This window comes from Hoplias malabaricus, chromosome 11 (assembly GCF_029633855.1).
Source record: "Hoplias malabaricus isolate fHopMal1 chromosome 11, fHopMal1.hap1, whole genome shotgun sequence".
NCBI classification, from domain to species: Eukaryota; Metazoa; Chordata; class Actinopteri; order Characiformes; family Erythrinidae; genus Hoplias; species Hoplias malabaricus.
In genome coordinates, this window is record NC_089810.1 from 7,968,276 (window position 1) to 7,992,333 (window position 24,058).

The 24,058-nt window shown below is 44.0% G+C and overlaps 1 protein-coding gene across 1 annotated transcript in view; it reads left to right on the top strand.

Moving 5' to 3' along the window:
- Positions 1–24,058, top strand: part of fkbp16 (FKBP prolyl isomerase 16) — a 105,693-nt gene that overhangs the window by 44,827 nt on the left and 36,808 nt on the right. The window contains exons 4-6 of the mRNA XM_066684204.1: positions 4,580–4,797; positions 8,769–8,947; positions 14,295–14,372. Coding sequence (XP_066540301.1) covers positions 4,580–4,797; positions 8,769–8,947; positions 14,295–14,372 — 475 coding nt within the window. The remainder of the gene's footprint in view (positions 1–4,579; positions 4,798–8,768; positions 8,948–14,294; positions 14,373–24,058) is intronic.

Here is a 24,058-nt window from a genome sequence, read left to right on the forward strand (position 1 = left end):
CTCTGAACCACGAGAGAACAGCCACTAAACAAGAACCCGCTTCCAGGTACTAAACTAAGCAGAGGAGAGTAGAGTTGTGTAGAGTAGGGTCTGGGTATTCTGAGCACAGCCTCAGATGCTGGGTTTAGGGGCCTGGATCAGTGGCTGCTGTGAGGTAGATTTGAGTCCTCTAAATGCTCTGGGCTGGAGTTGCACTGATCATCATTCACAATTCCCTGGACTGCTTATGTGAGAAGTCATTTTGTTATTGTTGCTGTGTCAGAGCATCATCTGCAGATATACTGATGCAAGGGCGGTGCCAGAGAAGTCTGTAGATATGATCAATGAATCAAACAATCAATCAAATCAGTCCTCAGGGGCTAGTGATAGTGGGGAGTAAAGTTATCACTGCGCTGGTGTTCGTCGTCTGGCGGCACAGACCCAGTGCTCCTAATGCTTCAGAAACAAAGAGAGAAGCGTCATACACAATAGTCACATTAGCATCAGTGTTTGTCTGAGTGGTTATGTTTATATCAGAGTTGGCCCTGATCCGGATTGGCATCGGTTGATATCAGGAAACAGCAGGAAAAGCTGGATCAGACACCGCAGAAGAACTTATCTGATACTGGAAGAAGAAGAAGAAGAAGAAGAAGAAGAAGAAGAAATATAACTTTATTAATCCCCTTAGGGAGAATGAGTCACACACACACACAAATGAGAGCAATATTTGGTTTTAATTCACTGAAATTGTCTACAGGTGTGAGTGTGTGAGTGACTGGGAGAGTGTGTGAGTGACTGGGTGATTGTGTGAGTGACTGGGTGAGTGTGTGAGTGACAGAGTGATTGTGTGAGTGACAAGGTGAGTTTGTAAAGCTGTTCACAGGTGTGTGAGTGACTGGGTGAGTGTGTGAGTGACAGGGTGATTGTGTGAGTGACTGGGTGATTGTGTGAGTGACTGGGTGAGTGACTGGGTGATTGTGTAAGTGACAGGGTGAGTGTGTGAGTGACAGGGTGATTGTGTGAGTGACTGGGTGAGTGTGTGAGTGACTGGGTGATTGTGTAAGTGACAGGGTGATTGTGTGAGTGACTGGGTGATTGTGTGAGTGGCTGGGTGAGTGTGTGAAGCTGTTCACATGTGTGTGTGTGTGAGTGACTGGGTGAGTGTGTGAAGCTGTTCACAGGTGTGAGTGTGTGAGTGACTGGGAGAATGTGTGAGTGTGTGAAGCTGTTCACAGGTGTGTGTGTGTAAGTGACTGGGTGAGTGTGTGAAGCTGTTCACAGGTGTGAGTGTGTGAGTGACTGGGTGAATGTGTGAGTGTGTGAAGCTGTTCACAGGTGTGAGTGTGTGAGTGACTGGGTGAATGTGTGAGTATGTGAAGCTGTTCACAGGTGTGTGTGTGTGAGTGACTGGCACCCTGTGAAACTGTGTGTTGTGCCCAATTCCAGGCAGGACCCGGTCCCACCCTGACCCTGATGAGGATGAAGTGCTTACAGAAAGTGAATGAATGAATGATCCAGGCCACCTGGTGTCAGTGTGAAGGTCATGGTGAGAGGATTAGGATTCCTGGTAGAGGTGCTACTTTAATATTAGTGTGTTCTCAGCTTACTGAGAGGCTCCTTTCTGTCCGAACACACAAGAATCGTCCTGTTGGAGCAGATGGTCTTCTTATGAAGCCTGTGCCAACAACTGAGTTCAGAGCTGGGCGAACTGAGGACAACACACACACACACACACACAAAGCTCATTCCCTTCAACAGGCTGCCAGCCAGGGTTCATAGTAAGAGTTCAGCCACTTCATCTCCACCGGTGATGGAAAACGATGGATTACGTGCGCTTTGTACTTAAGCTGTTTTTCTCCGTCCAGATTTTGTCCTTTGTGAGGATTTGGACACGGCTGTGCTTTCACTTGAGAACAATCTGCCCGCACTGTCCTGTCTCACTACTTCTTCGCTCACTTTCCCTTACACTCTCCTCTGCACTTAAAGGCGCGGTTCACAATTTTTAAAAACACTTTTTTATAAAGTTGAAATCAGAAACAAATTTAACTGACCACCTCTGCTCACACACACTCACACTCACAGGGTGTGGTTCAGGTGACAGTAGCTCACAGTGCACATAGGCTGTACACAGTGTACATAATGACTTTTGGACACTATTATTTTATATATTTTTTTAATTTTAAGCATTCTTATCTATGCTTCAAGGCCTTTCCACGCTTCCCACACTCCCTTGCCCTCAGTTCTTAAATTATATCTTTGTTCTGCAGATAGACTTTGGCTTATATTCATCTTTTCTCTCATTATTTGGGTGTTTTTCTCCGACGGACAGTGAGAGATATCACTGGTCTGTCATCATCAGTCCATTAAGATGTGTTTATGTAATTATTTTACAAACTTTTGGCCACTTGGCTCCGTCAATACACTGTAAGTGCCGGGTAAGCACACTTTAAAACGCATAAATCTGTACAGAGACACGGACCAAACCTTCTCTCCGTACTCTGCAGTTTTTTTTCGTGTTGGTGACCGTTTTCTGGAAGATTTAGCCGACAGTTCCAGCCTCAGTCCCAGGCCACTGTGCTGGATGTGGGGGGTACCCAGCAGAGCAGGTTATGCCCCCCCCCCCCCCCTCCCATGGGGAAGACGTCTGAAATCACTGGACATGACGTTCGTGATTAGTTTCTCTCGTTGGACTTATTAGTGAGAACAAATCTCCACACACACATCGAGACGTGTTAAAGGAACACTAGGTAAGATTTGGGGTTTTCCTCCTGGGACTTCCCCTAGTGTAATTCATATTTACAGCACTTTACTGAAATCAAAGAGGAGCAGGAGGGAGGGGGCTGGTTTCCTACCCTCCTCCACAAGTTACATAGTGCAATTTCTGCTGTGCTGAGCCCTGAGTTGCAGTTTTCTCCCTTTTACTGCTGAGTGAAGCATCGCATTGATTGTGAAACTGTCATTTTAAGGCAAACATATTACATAGTGTTCCTTTAACAGTCTCAGACCATCACTTCCTCCACCCTCGCTGTGATTGTTGTTATCAGGGATGTCTGCCAAAGAACCAATCAGATTCAGAATATGTTTATGCATCTGTCTCTATAAAGTGACCCTCCCATCTTGCTTTAGGCTTCTGATTGGTCAAATGGTCCAAGGGTTCAATTCCTAAAAGTGAGAGAGTATGTGAATGAGTGAGTGAGTGTGTATATGTGTGGGTGAATGCATGTATATGTAAGTGGAAGAATGAGCATGTTAGTGATTATGTGACTGAGTGAGGGTATGTAAGTATGTGAATGAATATGTGAGTGAAAGAATGAATGGGTATGTGACAAAAAGAGAATGTTTTAGGGATTATGAGTGTGTATGTTTATGTATGTGATTGCATGACTATGAATGAGTGAGTATGTGAGCAAAAGATTGACTGTGTTAATATGTGAGTGAGCAGGTATGTGAGTCAGTGACTGAGTGAGGGAATGAGTGAGTGTGTGAGGAATTTCCATGTCTGTTCCATGAGTAGCTTTTCATCTACAAATAAACAAAATTAAAAAAGTGGAAACACACACACACACACACCACTAATGTCTGAGTCCACTGCCGCTCGAGCCTCTGCTGAAGTAACTACAGGACGGTGTAAACACAGCGAGAGATTAAGAGAGGGTTTACACAGTGAATAACAAACCATGGCTGTGTTGTTTGAAGCGTCTCAGATTTATTTACAGAGACTCCAGGCCTGCAGCAGAGACCACATCTATGGAAACCCATTTCTGCCTCAAAAAATTATAATAAAAAAGACACCAATTTTTCTTTCATTAATATGTAAGTCGCTATCTCAATATTTTGAGATATTATCTCATTATTCTGAGATACTAAGTGAATATTTTGAGATATTATCTCGTTATTCTGAGATACTAAGTCAATATATTGAGATATTATCTCATTATTCTGAGATACTAAGTCAATATATTGAGATATTATCTCATTATTCTGAGATACTAAGTCAATACACCAAGATATTATTTCATTATTTTGAGATACTAAGTCAAAACACCCAGAGATTATCTCATTATTCTGAGATACTAGGTCAAAACACCCAGATATTATCTCATTATTCTGAAATACTAAGTCAATACACCAAGATATTATTTCCTTATTCTGAGATACTAAGTCAAAACACCCAGAGATTATCTCATTATTCTGAAATACTAAGTCAATACACCAAGATATTATTTCCTTATTCTGAGATACTAAGTCAAAACACCCAGAGATTATCTCATTATTCTGAGATACTAGGTCAATATATTGAGATATTATCTCATTGTTTTGAGATACTAAGTTACTATATTAAGATACAATATATTGACTTAGTATCTCAAAATAATGAGTTATTATCTTAAAATATTTAGAATGTAACTTACATATTAATGATTGCCTTTTTTTATTATTATTTTATGTGGCAGTAACAGGCTTCCATGCACATCTGACCTGTCCCACCAACGGCCTGCGGAGACTGAAATGAGGAGATGCAGAGGAGAGATAGCTGTGGATTGAGGCCATGTGGATTTCTCCAGTGAGACTAAACTGTGTGTGTGTGTGTGACCTGCAGAGAGCCTGATATACCGCCCTGGACCCCAATCCTCTACCAGCTGCAGCTGCTAGAAATCCAAGACAAACCCGACCCCCTGTCTCTGCCCATTTCTGACCGGATACGCATCGGCAACCAGAAACGAGAACGAGGGAACTTCTACTTTCAGAGGGAGGAGTACAGCATGGCTGCGCAGGCCTACTGCAGGGCCCTGGACGTGCTGACCACACGCACACACGGTAACACACAGCACAGACACCCTGGGTGTCCAAAGATTTGAGGAAACCCCTCTATAGTGTGCACCCCAGCTGCTTTAAAGCAACACTAGGCAGTATTTTACCTTACAATGACAGCTTCAAAAATCATTGTGATGCCCCACTGAGCTGTAACAGGGAGAACAGAGCCTCTGTCGTTGTTGCCAGGCGTCAGGTATCTAACCCAGTGTTGCTTTAAGGCAAACCCACTGCTGATGGTGTTTAGCTGCACACACACGGTTTAATCTTCACAGAGTAACACTGACTAATGGGAATCTCCGGAGTGATGAAGCACCATCAAACACATGTGTTTGTGATCTAGAACTGATGGGTGCACCTCAAAGTCACTGAAAGGACACATAAACAATGACTAATGGGAAAATACTACACTTCTACACTAATGCTAATTACGTTCTTCAAGGGTTCTTCATCATAGAGCAGGGTTCTGTATAGAATTAAAAATGTTTACACGGTTCTTCATTGTCAAAGTGTTCCTCAGACTGTTGGAGAACATACTATGACTGATTCTGTGTTTAATTTTCACGGAAATTGTTCTACTGCTGCTATAATAATGTACTTTCTCTGGGACCTTAGATGATGTGACACTGAACATGAGACAACATCTTGCTCATGGGGGTCTTACCCTGTGAAGAACAGTGTGGAAGACGGCTCACAAAGTATGCAGAGCAACATATAAACTACAGTCTGTGATTGGAGAACTACAGAGGGCTCCTGTGTGGTCAGTGGAGCTGAGAGGGTGGTCAGTGTGTGTAGAAACATGGGTGAATATGGGTAATATACAGCACTGTGCTGAATAGGCCCCTAAGATAATGATCTATATTTAAACTAATGCCTCTCAGTGAGTGTGGGGCTGGTATAAAGTTATATATAATCACAGTAAACACAAACAAATATAAAACAGTAATAATAATATAAAAAAGTTTTCACACCTACGGACACTTTTGAGTCGCCAATTCACCTACCAACGTGTGTTTTTAGACTGTGGGAGGAAACCGGAGCACCCAGAGGAAACCCACGCAGACACAGGGAGAACACACCACACTCCTCACAGACAGTCACCCGGAGGAAACCCACGCAGACACAGGGAGAACACACCACACTCCTCACAGACAGTCACCCGGAGGAAACCCACGCAGACACAGGGAGAACACACCACACTCCTCACAGTCATCTGGAGGAAACCCACGCAGACACAGGGAGAACACACCACACTCCTCACAGACAGTCACCCGGAGGAAACCCACGCAGACACAGAGAGAACACACCACACTCCTCACAGACAGTCACCCGGAGGAAACCCACGCAGACACAGGGAGAACACACCACACTCCTCACAGACAGTCACCCGGAGGAAACCCACGCAGACACAGGGAGAACACACCACACTCCTCACAGTCATCTGGAGGAAACCCACGCAGACACAGGGAGAACACACCACACTCCTCACAGACAGTCACCCGGAGGAAACCCACACAGACACAGGGAGAACACACCAACTCCTCACAGACAGTCACCCGGAGCGGGAATCGAACCCACAACCTCCAGGCCCCTGGAGCTGTGTTGACTGCGACACTACCTGCTGCGCCACCGTGCCGCCCTCAGTACTGTATATATTTTTTATAAATCTGAAGTCATGGATCAAGACAGGAGTGTACAGCCTGATTCCCAATGCCCATGGATCATTAGATTTTTTATTCTCCGTACACGTGTGATCAATTTACAGAGAGTGCTGAGGAACGGCGCCCTGCACTTCACTCTCTCTTTACTCTCCAATCTCCCTCTCCAGGTCGGAGTGGCTTCCCTGGCAATTACCATGATTAAGGAGGTGGAAATAACATGTAGATTTCTTACGTTTGATTAGCCCCAGCTTTAATAAGAGCATTACTCACATCTTGCAGACGTGACTGAGCACTCAAACGACACCATTACTGTCCAGACCTGCCTGCAGGCTGCGTCGCTCGGACAGCGGCGGCGGAGCGGGGAATAATAGTGGGTTCTGTGTGTGAGAGATTGTGTTGTTTTCTTTGTGGTGAGATGTTTATCTTGACACCAACAGCAATGACAGAGCATCCATGGTCCAGTCTGGTCCAGACCATGTGTTTGTGTGTTTTGTATGAGTGTGAGTTCATCCTGCTTTCCTGATGTGGGTCTGGATTGTGTATTTAATCACCACCTCCAATGACCGTGCAGGTGACTGCAGTCCATCTGTTGCTCTACATACTTTCTAAGCCCTTTGTTCTTCAATGGACAGGATCCCCACAGAGCAGGTGTGATTTGGGTGGTGGGTCGTTCTGTTATTGTGTTAGTGTGTGTGTAGTGACACAGTCCACCCACCAAAAACATCCAGCCGACAGCGTCCTGTGTCACTGATGAAGGACTAGAGGACGAGCGACACACACTGTGCAGCGACAGATGAGCTACTGTCTCTGACTCTACATCTACAAGGTGGACCAACGAGGGAGGAGTGTCTCACAGAGTGGACAGAGAGTGGACACAGGGTTTAAAAACTCCAGCAGCACTGCTGTGTCTGATCCACTCTACACCAGCACAACACACACTAACACACCACCACCACGTCAGTGTCACTGCAGCGCTGACCTCTCTAATGTTTATGTGGCTGAATGACGTCAGATCTTCACAATAATGTTTGAATACGTAGCGTAAAGCCTTCCCAGAAAAGCAGAAGCTGTTACTGTCAGAGACAGATTCACTGTTTTGGGTGATGGATTTAAGGAAACCTTTGACGTTGCTAAGGACCACACAGAATGCCTCCTCTTGCTCTGAGCTTAGACCTTTTATAGCCCTAATGACAGTGCTTTACTGTCTGAAGCACAGTTGCATGCTAACAAGGCCCAGCCCAACTTTTGTTGTGGAGGGGGTCCGTCTCGGAGGGGGTTGATTGGACCTGGAGCAGAGACAACTGGAGTCATGGACACAACAGATGTAGTAAATAGTTCACGATTGTAATCAATAAACCCTGTGTGTCTCCTCTCTGCAGTCGGTTTGCGCTGGAAACCGCTCTAATGTGTTTACAAAGCCCCGGTGTCTGTAAATGGGTAAAAAAACAAAGTGTCTGGGTCCGGTGCTAGGCTTTCTCTCTCTCTGCTCACGGCAGAGAAACGCCATCTGGAGGTTTTTAGACGACGGAGAGACTCCAAACGCTGAAAAGCACCAACCGAGATGAGGACGTTGCTCTATTCCTGCTCCATAGGGGGGTAACACTGACTTATTTTTGCTGTTACAGTTACATTACTTAAGGTGGAACTGACTCTAAATTCAGGAGAGCGCTAACTGCATTAAAGTAAACACAGAGGGAAAGTGCTACAAAACTAAACAGCTCGAGTTACACATGAGTTTCTGTGGGAATTCAAACAGTGAATAAACACTTACAGACAATTTATAGGTACAAAAAACAGTCATTATTCCCCTCAAACACACCATTCCACCTTAACATATGCAGAATATCTAAATGTAAACATATGAGAGAACAGCATTTCCCCACAATAGTTGATTTTACGATGTTCCAAAATGTAAAGTTTAGTTTATTTGCTTCTGGAGCTCCCCCTAGTGTAATTAATATTTACTGAATTGTACTTAAATCAAAGGGGAGGAGGAGGGAGGGTGTGGTTTCCTACCCTCCTATAAAATACAGTATAGTGCAGTTTCTTCGGTGCTGAGCACAGAGTAGCAATACCAGAGGCTCTGTTCTCTCTATTATAGGTCAGATAATCATCAAAATGATTTTGAAGCAGGAATGTTAACGTAAAAATATTATATAGTGTTCCTTTAAGGTTAGGGTGTAGATTAGTGTTGGTGCAGGGTTTAGGATTAAGTTTAGGGTAAAGGTTAAGGTTTGGTTTGTGGTTATAGCTCCCGAAAACATGGAGATAAGACTCTCTGTGTGTGTGTGTGTGTGTGTGTGTGTGTGTCCACAGACGGCCGAGACTGCGCTCCAGATGAAGAGGAGGAGGTGAACGACTACCGGGTGAAGTGTCTGAACAACCTGGCGGCCGCTCAGCTGAAGCTGGAGCAGTACAGCGAGGCGCTCCACACCAGCCTGGATGTGCTTTTCCTCGACCCCAACAATGTCAAAGCCCTGTTCCGCAAAGGGAAGGTGAGGGCGTCTGTTTTTCTTACAGTGTCTCAGAGCAGGAGGGCTGTTCCGGGGTCAGTTTTAGTTCAACGAGTTCATACACGAGAATTCTGCCTACAGTCGTATGCAAATGTTTTGAGTGCAACGGTTCTGACCTGGTTTGTTAAAGAAAAAGGTTTTACAGAGAATACACTGATTATATTGATGCAAATGCCGTTATTTAGAATAAAATATAATAGGTTTATTCGCAGGAGACACAGTACTTAGTAGTTAACACTGGTTGGCCACAAGATTAAAACCATGCTGCTTTTCCATGCTTTTTTGTTACTTCCTTGTTGTGTTCTGACCCGGTGTTCTTTCTGACCTTTGTGTTCTTTCAGAGCGCCATTAACTCTTTGAGCGGCGAGTGTTCTGACCCGGTTCTATCAGAGCGGAGTTAACTCTTTCAGTGGTGCGTGTTCTGACCCGGTTCTATCAGAGCGGAGTTAACTCTTTCAGCAGCGCGTGTTCTGACCCGGTTCTATCAGAGCGGAGTTAACTCTTTCAGTGGTGCGTGTTCTGACCCGGTTCTATCAGAGCGGAGTTAACTCTTTCAGCGACACGTTTTCTGACCTGGTTCTATCAGAGCGGAGTTAACTCTTTCAGCAGCACGTGTTCTGACCCGGTTCTATCAGAGCGGAGTTAACTCTTTCAGTGGTGCGTGTTCTGACCCGGTTCTATCAGAGCAGAATTGACTCTTTCAGCAGCGTGTGTTCTGACCCGGTTCTATCAGCTGAGTTAACTCTTTCAGTGACGCGTGTTCTGACCCGGTTCTATCAGAGCAGAGTTAACTCTTTCAGCAGCGCGTGTTCTGACCCGGTTCTATCAGCTGAGTTAACCATTTCAGTGACATGTGTTCTGACTCGGTTCTATCAGCTGAGTTAACTCTTTCAGTGATGCATGTTCTGACCCGGTTCTATCAGAGCGGAGTTAACTCTTTCAGCGGCGCCTGTTCTGACACAGTTCTATCAGCTGAGTTAACTCTTTCAGTGATGCGTGTTCTGACCCGGTTATATCAGCTGAGTTAACTCATTCAGCGGCGCGTGTTCTGACCCGGTTCTATCAGAGCAGAGTTAACTCTTTCAGCAGCGCGTGTTCTGACCCGGTTCTATCAGAGCGGAGTTAACTCTTTCAGCGGCGCGTGTTCTGACCCGGTTCTATCAGAGCGGAGTTAACTCTTTCAGCAGCACGTGTTCTGACCCGGTTCTATCAGAGTGGAGTTAACTCTTTCAGTGACGCGTGTTCTGACCTGGTTCTATCAGAGTGGAGTTAACTATTTCAGTGACGCGTGTTCTGACCAGGTTCTATCAGAGCGGAGTTAACTTTTTCAGCAGCACGTGTTCTGACCTGGTTCTATCAGAGCAGAGTTAACTCTTTTAGCAGCGCGTGTTCTGACCCGGTTCTATCAGCTGAGTTAACCCTTTCAGTGACGCGTGTTCCGACCCGTTTCTATCAGAACGGAGTTAACTCTTTCAGCAGCGCGTGTTCTGACCCGGTTCTATCAGAGCGGAGTTAACTCTTTCAGTGGTGCGTGTTCTGACCCGGTTCTATCAGAGCGGAGTTAACTCTTTCAGCGACACGTTTTCTGACCTGGTTCTATCAGAGCGGAGTTAACTCTTTCAGTGACGCGTGTTCTGACCTGGTTCTATCAGAGCGGAGTTAACTCTTTCAGCAGCACGTGTTCTGATCCGGTTCTATCAGAGCGGAGTTAACTCTTTCAGTGGTGCGTGTTCTGACCCGGTTCTATCAGAGCAGAATTGACTCTTTCAGCAGCGTGTGTTCTGACCCGGTTCTATCAGCTGAGTTAACTCTTTCAGTGACGCATGTTCTGACCCGGTTCTATCAGAGCAGAGTTAACTCTTTCAGCAGCGCGTGTTCTGACCCGGTTCTATCAGAGCGGAGTTAACTCTTTCAGCGGCGCGTGTTCTGACCTGGTTCTATCAGCTGAGTTAACCATTTCAGTGACATGTGTTCTGACTCGGTTCTATCAGCTGAGTTAACTCTTTCAGTGATGCATGTTCTGACCCGGTTCTATCAGAGCGGAGTTAACTCTTTCAGCGGCGCCTGTTCTGACACAGTTCTATCAGCTGAGTTAACTCTTTCAGTGATGCGTGTTCTGACCCGGTTATATCAGCTGAGTTAACTCATTCAGCGGCGCGTGTTCTGACCCGGTTCTATCAGAGCAGAGTTAACTCTTTCAGCAGCGCGTGTTCTGACCCGGTTCTATCAGAGCGGAGTTAACTCTTTCAGCGGCGCGTGTTCTGACCCGGTTCTATCAGCTGAGTTAACCCTTTCAGTGACGCGTGTTCTGACCCGTTTCTATCAGAGCAGAGTTAACTCTTTCAGCAGTGCATGTTCTGACCCGGTTTTATCAGAGTGGAGTTAACTCTTTTAGCGGTGTGTGTTCTGACCCGTTTCTATCAGAGCAGAGTTAACTCTTTCAGCAGCGCATGTTGTGACCCGGTTTTATCAGAGTGGAGTTAACTCTTTTAGCGGTGTGTGTTCTGACCTGGTTCTAGCAGAGCAGGGTTAACTCTCACCACTCGTCCTTCCTCTGAACACTTTGGGTTGGTTCTCACCACTGCACACTGGGAACACCCCCATGCTGTTTGTCACTGAGCTGAAGAAGTGGAAGTGGTGAGAGGGAGCAGTGGCTGGATGAGATCATGGATTACTAGTGCCCCGGGCAATGCACTTAAAGGTGAATGAAATGTGGTGACTCAGAGCAGTGTGCAGGAAGCTCAGAGCTGGATGCTTCATCGTTCATCATTGTCTATCATATCCTGGACACAATACTGAGCAGCGGAAACTTAATTTGCACGCTGAGAAGCTTGAGATATAAGAGTACGCATAATCCTGTCCTCCTGTCCATAATCAGTCCTCTGAGTACAGGGCCTTGTCCTGGTCTTACGTAGGTCTGTGACTGAGAACTCTGAAGCAGATTGAAATACTAAAAGCCTGACATCAGACGATAAAACAAATAGCTTTTAAAGCCTTTTTGTGTAATGTAGAATTGTTATTCAACATTATCTGCTCTTTTGTCATTTAATGACTGTTGTGTCGTATTAAAAGTCGCAGTTGTCAATTTATTCAACAAAAGTAACCTAAAAATGAAGTGTCAATACACTCTGTTCCCGTCTGTAACTGGTCTAAACCCACACTCACACAGACCTTTGGCCACAGTATTATCCCCAAGAACAGAACAAACCCATCACTGTGTTCAAATAATGAGATACAGGTTTTTAACTGGACAGCTACAATATATAAAGACAGCAGCTAATTCTGACTGAGGGATCTGATTGGATGAGAGACATTCCCAGGGCACTGATATAGAGTATAACTCTACAGGTATCACTCCACTTTACAGAGGTATTTCACTAACCCTTCATTAAGCTCTATCACGAGAGCATTTTTAAAGGGGGGCTCTAAAGAATCAGCAGCAGCCCTGGGCTTATACTTGAGTGCAGGTCACACACTAGGCATTTGTGGTTCACACTGCTGAGGGCCAGAAAACTGACAATGGAAAGAGTCGTATACTTTTGGTTTGTTTAGAAAGTGAGTTAGCAACTTGGTTTCATGGCAGTAAGAATGAAGAAACATTCTTAGAGGAGTTCTACTAACTTTACTTCCTCCTCTGAGCAGGGAGAGGGCTGTGAATTTATATGCATTTAAACTTACCATAAAATCACTCATAAATTTAGTCGTCCTTGAAAAGTTGGGGCACACAGTCTCTCATTGGTGCAAAATCACAGCAGTTTTTTTGACTAAACACTACTGCATCTGAGGATTTATACAGATGCAAAGCAGCTGCCTGTGTTAACACAGCCCTACACAAATCAGCTGCCTGCACTAATGTAGACCTCCATAAATCAGCTGCCTTCACAGTGTACGTCTACATTAGGATAGGCTGCTGTTTTGTGGTGGTTTACATTAACATAGGCAGCTGCTTTTTGGTGGTCTACATTAGCATAGGCAGCTATTTGTGGTGCTCTACATTAGCACAGGCAGCTGCTTTGTGGTGGTCCACATTAGCACACACGGCTTCCTTTTGGTGGTCTACATTAGCACAGGCAGCTGCTTTGTGGTGGTAAACATTAGCATTGGCAGCTGCTTTGTGTACATCTACATTAGCACAGGCAGCTGCTTTGTGGTGGTTTACATTAGCGAAAGCAGCTGCTTTTTGCTGGTCTACATTACCATAGCAGCTGCTTTTTGGTGGTCTACATTAGCATAGGCAGCTGTTTTGTGTACACCTACATTAGCCCAGGCAGCTGCTTTGTGGTGGTCTACATTAGCACAGGCAGCTGCTTTGTGGTGGTCTACATTAGCATATGCAGCTTCTTTGTGGGGGTCTACATTAGCCCAGGCAGCTGCTTTGTGGTGGTATACATTAGCACAGGCAGCTGCTTTGTGGTGGTCTACATTAGCATATGCAGCTTCTTTGTGGTGGCCTACATTAGCACAGGCAGCTGCTTTGTGGTGCTCTACATTAGCACAGGCAGCTGCTTTGTGGTGCTCTACATTAGCACAGGCAGCTGCTTTGTGGTGCTCTACATTAGCACAGGCAGCTGCTTTGTGGTGCTATACATTAGCACAGGCAGCTGCTTTGTGGTGGTCAACATTAGCATAGGCAGCTGCTTTGTGGTGGTCTACATTAGCACAGGCAGCTGCTTTGTGATGCTCTACATTAGCATATGCAGCTGCTTTGTGGTGGTCTACATTAGCACAGGCAGCTGCTTTGTGATGCTCTACATTAGCATATGCAGCTGCTTTGTGATGCTCTACATTAGCACAGGCAGCTGCTTTGTGATGCTCTACATTAGCATATGCAGCTGCTTTGTGATGCTCTACATTAGCACAGGCAGCTGCTTTGGGATGCTCTACATTAGCATATGCAGCTGCTTTGTGTAGCTGCCTGTGCTAATGTAGACTTCCATAAAGCAGTTTCCTGCTCATAAATGAAAGACAGGAACAAGGATTAAGAAGTATTTATTTTCCCAATATTCAGGATGTTTCCACATCCAAAACCTTAAATTAAAATGGAAATGCTTTGGACCATTGTCCAGAAATCACATCTGGAGTGATGTAAAAGTCACTTAGAGTCAAATTGCCACAGATTGGATATGGATCGGATCTCAGTACCACATACAAAAGTGACCCGATTTTAAGGTCAGATTTAATGTGATTTGTGGTGTTCGCACACAGACACAAATGACACGACACAGATTGGATTTGGGACACTTTTACCTGCTCTGTGAACGTAGCCTTAATAACTTTCTAAAGAGTTCAGTAAGGACCAGTGCTGAAATATCTCCCCTGTGTTTTGCAGCTGCTCTCAGATAAAGGAGACTACGATGAAGCCATGGAGACCCTGAAGAAGGCTTTAAAACTGGAGCCGTCTACTAAGGTGAGAGCTTGTCCCCATGTCCTCGGCTTACTTTTCAGCCCCACAGGACAATGCAACCCTCTGTATGAGCTGTTCCTGGGTCAGGCAAGGACTGGTTAGTATACAAATCCTTGTTCTAAAGAGCAGACCTCCAAGCTGCTGTCTAAGCTCAGTGTCAGATACCTTTCATGCAATAAGTGCTCATTAATTAATGCTGAGTTGAAATATTCATGATTCTGTTTATATAAAACTTTCATTAGCTGCAGCTATTTTCAACACACAGTTAAAAAAGCTCTGGAAATAAACGGTGACTCACAGTTCATTCAGTGCTGACGGACCCGTCCATCCTGTACAAGACAGGGTCCCAGGAGCCAGCAGACACCCAGACCCTAACACCACACGTTTATAGGGTTCGAATATTTGGGCTGAAGTCACTTTCCATTCATTTTCATATTTTTTCTCTGACCGTTTTCACTCTTTGCCTTGATTTAATGCTACTTTACAGTTTTTAATTCTGAGTGTGTTTAGCACATATCGGGTTAGCTAGAGTAAGAGCAAAAGGACCGTCGCTCACATGAAGACAAGTCACCGACAAGCAACATGGAAAAGCAGTTTATGTGAGAGCACAAAGATGAGGGTAAACACAGTAAAACAGACACAACGAGTGCAAAGAAATAAGAGCACTGAGTAAAAAAGGAGACAACGAGAACAGAGAAGAAAGAAAACAGAGGGAAAACAGCTAAAAGCCAGAGCTTCTGCTCCTCACTCACCGTTTGGACGATCTTGAATGTGTCTGCACTGAAAAAACACACAAACTTACACCGTTATCTGTGTCAGAACATGAGTTTTACATCAGTTACACGCCAGAAATGGAGAAAACAGAGCCTAAGTTTATCCTATAAGTGATAATCTGGAAGGCTACATTACACAGATAAACATCTTCATCCTTCATTATTTTAGATGATTCATCCACCGTGTCGTGCTCTCAGCTGCACAAGCCTCTCATCACTGATTCCACACAGAGCATTTTCTTATTTTCTGATTCGTTTAATTGCACCCACACTTAATGTTTCTGGTCAAGGTCTGGCCCATATCTCCCATTGTCATGGAACACTTGCCGCACGGATCGACTGCACTCGAACAGAGTGTTACCACTTACCACCAGGGTCACGTTAAAGGCAACGTCTGTGATTCTGGAGAACTGCTGTTCTCTCCGGTTTGTTTACAATGAGCCACGTCTTTTAAGATGGAATGGTGTATTTGAGGAGAAACACGACTGCTGTTTTTATTCGCTGTTTAAATTACCACAAAAACACATTTGTAACTTGAGATGTTTAGTTTTGTTGCACTTTCGGTTTGCGTTTACTTTCATGCAGTTTGCGCTCTTCCAAAATAGTGGGTTCCTACCTAAATAATCTGACATATATAATATATAAATACAATTTTATTCACCTATGGAGCAGAAATAAAGCAGTATCCTCATTTCATTTCACTATTTTTAACATATAGAGGGCTCTCTTTACTGTTTCTCCACTGTTAGCAGAGAGAGAGAGAGAGAGAGAGAGAGAGAGAGAGAGAGAGAGAGAGAGAGGAAGCCTTGCATGTCTGAGCGGACCCCTTTGTTGTTTTACTTGACACTAGAGCTTTGTAAACACATTATACCGGTTTCCAGCACAAATCAACTGAAGAGCAGCAAATGTAACATCTTCTGAATTTTATAAAAAAAAAGTTTATTACAGTCCTGAACATTTTTTGGCCTGAAGGACACATCTTTAACATGTGGGCCACTTTTGCTCCACATGGATTTTGCAGAACCAACAGTGGACCAGAGGCACAGTGTCTATGCCGGAAGTCCTCACACTATCTGGGACTGTTTTTAGACTCAGTGGCCACATAAAATTTGATGCATTTTGTTGTGATCTGGATTCAACTACACCCTTAATTTACTGTTTTGTGCATGTGCAACATATTCACACGACGCTGTGATGTCTCTGACAGATGGTGGAATTAACCCCCACTGTCTGTAGAAACTGCAGGATCCCTCGATGTCTCCAAATCTCTTTGTGCAGTATTTATTATTATTTGTTATTAGTATTATTATTATTATTACTCCTGTACTTGCCAAACATCTTGAACTTTCGTAAGTTCTTTAATTGTGTTTGTCTTTCCCAGGTCTCAGTGCTGAGTGTGTCTCTGTTTTGTGCTTCTAGTTATTTTATATTCCTCTTTAAGGATTGTCTTGACTGCTGTATGTAATGGTCTCTGAACTACAGCACACACTTAATTTTAATCCCATTTCTACTGGGGAGGGTGTATTCCCTGAAGTAGATGACTAAGCATTTTTGTGAGTAGCTCTGGATATAAGCGTCTGTTAAATACTCTAAATGTAAATATAATGCAGTTCAGCGCACTTTCAAGGCAATGTTCCCTATTGTAATAAAAAAAAAAAAAAAAAAACACTTTTTATAAAATTCAGATGGTTCCTCTCCATGTGCTGCTCTTTGCTGTCTGTAAATGGGTAAAAAAAACAAAGTGTCTGGGTCCGGTGCTAGGCTTTCTCTCTCTCTGCTCACGGCAGAGAAACGCCATCTGGAGGTTTTTAGACAACGGAGAGACTCCAAACCCTGAAAAGCACCAACCGAGATGAGGATGAGGGGGGTAACACTGACTTATTTTTGCTGTTTCAGATCACTTAAGGTGGAAATGTCTCTAAACTCAGGAGATGACTAACTGCATTAGCGCCAGTGCTACGAAACTAAACTCAAGTTACACATGAGTTTCTGTGGGAATTCAAACAGTGAATAAACACTTACTGAAAATTTACACTTCAGACACCAACAAGATACAGTCGTATTTTCCCTCAAACACACCATTCCACCTTAAAATACCCTGTGCTTCTCACTGTAAACAACCAAATTTCCCCACAATTGTAGATGTTCTCTTTAAACTCTGACAGTAGCTAAAACACGCTCAGTGAAGCACACTGTAATGTAATGTGACATCATTTATCACTAAATGATTTGCATTATATTCCCTTCCACTTGTCAGACTTGTTTACAACATAATTGCACACTGCGGATGAGATATCTCAGAGATCAAAAGTTCCCTGGGAATGGCAGTGTAACTCCTCTCCATGTTTTCCATGTGTGGACTAAACTCAAAATGTGTGCGTAGCCATTTTATTTCCATATTTACCATGAAATCATAGGGAATAATGCAGGCTTGTGTTGAGCTACCCCTACGGTTGCTGCTGACGAAGATGAAACCTGTCCTGTCATGCCTCTGTGGATAATACAGCCTGCCAAATCCTCAGTGCAGCCACAGGAATTACTGTTGTCTGGAGCCACTCCATATACACAACACTGTTGTGCTGCCAAAGAGGAGGGAATCAATACTGTACATCGTCAATGAAATGTCCACAGTAAACAATATGAGGCAGAGCGAAAGTGCAGGACGATGACACGGCATGAAAAATTCAGCTTTGGTTCTGGTCTAAGCCTATAGTGAAGTAGGATTACATGAAGAAAGGCCCTTGGCAGCGCTACTAAACACACCATTTAGTCTCTCAGCGCAGACACTTTAAAATTATCCTGAAGCACTTAATACGGCTGTGGAATCGTCTCCTCTCCACCTCTCGCTGCTGCCAAATTCTTTATTAAAAGCACCACCAAACAGCTCGTTTGAGAGGAGTGAACTTTAAAAGGCCCTCAGTTTTGGGCCTCAGCTCCCCTCCCACCTCGAGCTGACCCTTTCCATACGGTCGCTGTGGTGGTGCGTGAACCATGTCTAGACAACACTGAAAATATCTGCTGTCGCTCTAATGGCAGCCTTGTCTGGATGGCATGAAAAACAGACACTTTCCCTCCAGAGAATGAGAGAGAGAGACGGAGAGAGCGTCTGGATTTTAGAAAACAAACGACACAGCGTTGTTGTTAACAGCCTGTTTTGAAGTAGCCCATATGTTTACAGTGTGCTGCTCATTAAACTGGATTGTGCCAAGTCTACGAGCTGTGTGCATGCAACAGCAATTCAGAATCCATGCCCGTGAAATTATTTTATTGAACGCGGACTCTCCACTGTGGGGTCGTTGTTGTTTGTGGCTTGTGAGTGAGCAAACTCCATGTGGCACAAAGGAAAAAAAGACATCAGCAACAGCCATCGTGACAGAATCTAAACTCAGAGTCCACAGGTGAAAACGGCAGTGAATGCCAAGAATTACTGCGTGCAATATGTCCAATAGCACACTATCAGCTGGAATGTGCTGACACTTTGGCAGCACATTAGAAATCTCCACTGCAGGAGTGTAAAAGTGCTCAGTGCAGAACAACAGCAGACTGACCCGGGTGTTTACAGCCTTAACTGTTATTCTTCAGCTTTAATAACACACAGCACCCCTGCCTTAGAATCACAGCTGTTGCATGGTCTTCTTCTTTGGGCCGGGTTTATTACAGTGCACTGTTTTCTGCCCAATTCAGCTGAGAATTAAGTTGTAAACAAGGTCTTCCAGGGAACTTTGATGTTACTTGGCAACTTTCACTGTGGTGTGTTTTAGCTTAATGCAGAATTCCATATTTTATCAAAAATATATCAAAAACCCATTGGAACACAAGGGCCCGAAACCACTGTCCAACCCAGGGGCCAGTTTGTTTTGGTTATTTTATTACTGTTAGTTCAAAGATGTAAAAAGGGGTCGGTGAAATGAAAGCAGGCCATGATTAATGTGAGGACCCCTGGGGTAGAGGCTTGCAGGTAGGTGCCAAAGTGTCAAATAGTCTTAGAGCGAATGTTATGATTGTATTTTTATATTACTGCACTACTGAGCTTGTAAGACTAAACCTTCTGTGGAATTCTTACTTAACTAAGCACAGTGTGAACCTCGTGTCACCACAAAGTTGCTCAGCAGGCAGAGATTATTTAGGCATGTCTGTCATCACTGTGACTGTCAGCTATTTTCCAAGCCAAGTCGAAAACTGTTTCACAATCAGAATAAATGCTCAGGCAGGCAGTATGTCTCTTGGGAACCCTGCCAACCACTGAGCAGCTTGTGTGTCAAACGTGACTACTGACAACATGTCCTGACCTGTGCTATACTGCCATCTACTGGGATTTATGGAAAGTACAAGCCCTGCTAAATTTTCTCACAATGGGTCTAGAGCCTACTTAGAGTCACTGGACACAAGGAAGGAACACACACAGGAAGGGGGCGCCAGTCCATCAAAGCCCATCAGACACATGTTTGAATAGCCAGCATGTGTATTTGGAATGTGGGAGGAAACCCATACAGACACAGGGTGAACACACTACACAAGGCGGGGTTGGAGCTCACAACCCCAGGACCCTGGAGCTGTGTGAGGGTGACGTTACTTGTTGTGCCACTGTGCCACCCACTTCTTTGGGGTTAGCCTCTGGATCATAAACAGCAGCGGTTTTGAATGGTCACTCCACAGTTACACCTCCGTAGCCGATGTTCAGATTAGTGCATGGCGTTTTCACACAAACATGGCGTTTGTGGTCAGGGCTCATTATCACTGGTTTGTTTTCAAGAACAAGAACTCCATCCGAGGCATGGTGCAATTCCATTCATCACTTTTCTGTGTGTAGTTTGGCAACATTTTAGGAAGAAGCTTCATCTGTTTGTTGTTTTCATGGTAATCTGAGGACCCAAACACTCAAGTAGTGAGGAACAATGCTTTTGGGCTGCAGGGCATTTCACCACGCAGGACCCTCTGCCATTAGCGTATGCGAAAATGTTAATCCGTGAAGGTCAGCATGGTTTTCCTCATGCTTTCAGTACACAAACTCACTCTATAAAGGCAATCGTATTACAGTCACCTTGCTTCAGTTATGAAAGTGCGGCTTCATTAGAAATGAGAAAAGAAAGTAACGCAATGAGTCAAAGCAGTCATGTCATAAAACGAACTAATCACACAGCACCACACACAGCCCCGGGAATGGAGAGCTTCCACACCTGCAGGGACCCCTGACTTTAAATCGGACCAGAGATAAACAGCTCAAAAAACCATACCCCACCCACAGAAGAGAAAGCCTCTGATGTGAAAACGGCCTCAGGGTGTGTTCAGAATTGTCCAAACCAAACAAAATGAAACATAGTAACATTTCAGTCCTGGTTTGGGTCGAGTTCACACCGACACCTTTACGATCGAACCAAAGTAAATAATAAATGACAGATGATGCACATCGTCAGCCCTTATTACACTTATCAGGGTAGTTGTGTGTGAGGTAGTGTTACTAACAGGAAACACAGCGAGCGGTGGTAAAATGGATAGGAATGGAGTTAAAACAGCACCAGAATTTCCTCTGCTACATGAACCACAGACGGTCTGCTACAGAGACATTAGGAGATTTGTCCTCAGCTCAGTGTTTGTTTTTAGTGCTCTTTGTTCCCTCGTGGCACAATTATTGTTACATCTTGGGACTTCAGGTACTGTGTTTGGTTCATTTAGATGCCTTTGGCTCGTACTGTATTCACACTTGAAATAAACCGCACCATTCATTCATTTATTCATTGTCTGTAACCCTTATCCAGTTCAGGGTCGCAGTGGGTCCTACCTGGAATCATTGGGAGCAAGGCAGGAACACACCCTGGAGGGGGCGCCAGTCCTTCACAGGGCAACACACACACCTACGGACACTTTTGAGTCTCCAATCCACCTACCAACGTGTGTTTTTGGACTGTGGGAGGAAACTGGAGGAAGCCCACGCAGACACAGGGAGAACACACCACACTCCTCACAGACAGTCACCCGGAGGAAACCCACTCAGACACAGAGAGAACACACCACACTCCTCACAGACAGTCACCCGGAGGAAACCCACGCAGACACAGAGAGAACACACCACACTCCTACAGACAGTCACCCTGAGCGGGAATCGAACCCAACAACCTCCAGGCCCCTGGAGCTGTGTGACTGTAACACTACCTGCTGCGCCACCCTGATTTCAGGGATTAGCAGTAAATTATTTCTCGGGTGTGTGTGTGTGTGTGTTTGTAAAGCAACCTTGGGTATTAGAAAGGCACTATATAAATGTTACCTATTATTATTATTGTTGTTATTATCATTATCATTGTTGTTGTTATTATTGTTATTATTATTATAGAGATATGCAGAGCTTGAATTAGCAAACACATTTTTCTTCGTCCATGACAAACACAGTGCAGTTCAAAAGATGAGAATCAACACTTTCAACATTATTATAAATATTATTAATAGTTAATTATAAAGATAATAATTGCTAAAAAATACACTCTTTGGCCAAATGCTTATTCCACATTCCTTCTGAGGTTACAGCTACAAGTACAGACACTGTGATGATCCAGTTTGCCACAGTACCACTTCTACTCTTCTGGACAGACTTTACACTGGATGTTAAAACATTACAGTGATGATCTGATGCCATTCAGCCAACAACATGAGAGCAGTCATTTACCAGTTTTGGGGAATTAGGTCTGGATCTTAAACAAATACCTAAACACATCTTAAAGGTACTAGACAGAACACAAAATACACACAAACTAGTCATGAATGTCAAATCGAGGGCAGCTTTATTTGTTTAGCACTTCTTGATACATGGAGGAGTCATAAGGCAGATGCAGAATTGTGAAAGAAAATAGTCCCATGTGAGCAAGCCAAAGGCGACAGTGGCAAGGAAAAACTCCCTCGAAGCTGGAGGAAGAAACCTTGGGAGGAACCAAGACTCACAATGGGGACCCATCCTCCTCTGGTCAGAGCACTTAAAAGAACACTAGATAACATTTGGCTGGACCTGAAAATTTGGCTTGTTGGATATTCATGTGTTGGGTAGGTATTCAGTTTTTTTCTCTCTTTTTTTTGAAGACCCTAAACTGCCTCCCTGGAGCTCTGCCTTACCCATGCACACACCGTACCCTCTCCATGGCACAGCGTATCCACAGGTTAGCGAGCTAGGCTAGCGAGCGAAGCCGCTCTGAGAGGAAACCAGCCTGGACACAGGGATTTTTTTTTTTTTTTTTTTTTGTGTATTCAGGGCCTCCTTCTGAACATTGAAGTTAACCTCTTCCAGAAGCTTTTCTTATTTTTCTCCAAGATCTTTTCTTCCTTTGCTTCCCTGTGCTCTTCTTGTGGCATCTTTGTAATCATCTCCATCTGTTCATCCATTGTTCCAAGTTCTGCCAATAATACCTCCAACACTCGTTCTAGTCCTTCAATCCTCGCGTGTAACTGAGAATTTTGCCTCTGCAGTAAATCTATCTGCCTTTGTTCTTTATTTCTTTCACTGAGACTCTTCATCAGTGACTTCTCCACACTAATACTGTTCGCCAGAATCCTCCTCCAAGCTCCCCTCACTTCCTCCTCATCCGTACTAATCTGATAGATCTTTTCTTGCAAGTACGAAAGGTCTTTCAAATGATCCATTTTAGGTCCAAGGAAAGGACTTAAAAGTTAGCGTTTTTGTAAAAGCAACTTTAAACAGAAGCTGATGTGCTGAATGCTCACAGTTCTCCCGTCAAAGTCTGAATGACTCGAACAGGTCCTCTGTGGCTCTATATATACACGTTCAGCGATGACATCACAAAGGAATATCTGGGCCCTGTCACGGAGTTCTAGAAGAATCACGAATGTTCAGTATGTTCGGGAAAGCCGAAGAAGGTCACAGAAGCAGAGTGAAGGCTCATTCATACTGCCTTTAAGTACATTTACTGATCGCGATCGTTTTTAACGTTGTTGATACAGAGTATATTCAGCTCTGAAAACACCTCTAGAAATGAGCGCTTCTGCAGAGGGCACGTGCAATAATACTGCTGTTATTTCTCACTTCATTCGTTCAAAACACACAGAATGCGCTGTAGACTTCAGCAGGGATTTGCTGTCAGCAACTGCCCGAACGTGGCGTCGTTTCCAAGGCAACAAACACAACGTTCTTTATTTCTATTACAAACAACAATACATTTGCTCATTTTTTCACTGCTATACTTTACTTCCATTCTTTCTAAAATAGGTTATATGCTTTTAAAATCCTATATTATTGGATTATTTTATCAAGTATTAGTTTGGAGCGGACAGCGCTCAAAATGAAATTTAGAAAATATGCTGGAATCGGCTCCGAATCTCGACTCCTTGCACTGGAATCAACCGAACTGACTCCTAGCACTAAGATTGTGACAAAGAGTCGACACACTGCTGGGCATCTCGGAGTCAAGGAATTGATTTTTTAAGGAGTCGACTCCCTCGGTGTGCTGTTGCTGGACAAAGCGCTGTTTTAGTGTTTATTTGTGATTACATATTTTATGTCATTTATTTGTAAAGTATTTTGGAACTTACAGTTTTTAAATACTTTACATCGTGTTTTGTTTTTGCTTGTTTATTTTAAACCTCGTTTATCCCAGAGCAGTGTAGAGAGAGAGAGCTCCTTTAACACCGTTGACTCCAATGAACCAGGATTTTTTTTTTTTTCAACAATTTTTCTTCCACCTCTGTGTTACAATTTTCTGTAAAGTACAGACACGTGTGTATTAAAGCCGCTAAGGCTGTGTTTTTTTGTGATATATACGAGGAAGAGTGGAATGACAGCAGTATTACAGGTGTAAAGTTAGTGTAGTGCAGGTTTTATAAGAGGTACGTGAGGAATAAAGGGTATTAAAAGGTAAGATATTCGTGGTTTGTGTTTTTACGAATATAACGAGCGGTATTAACAGTGTTTAATGTATT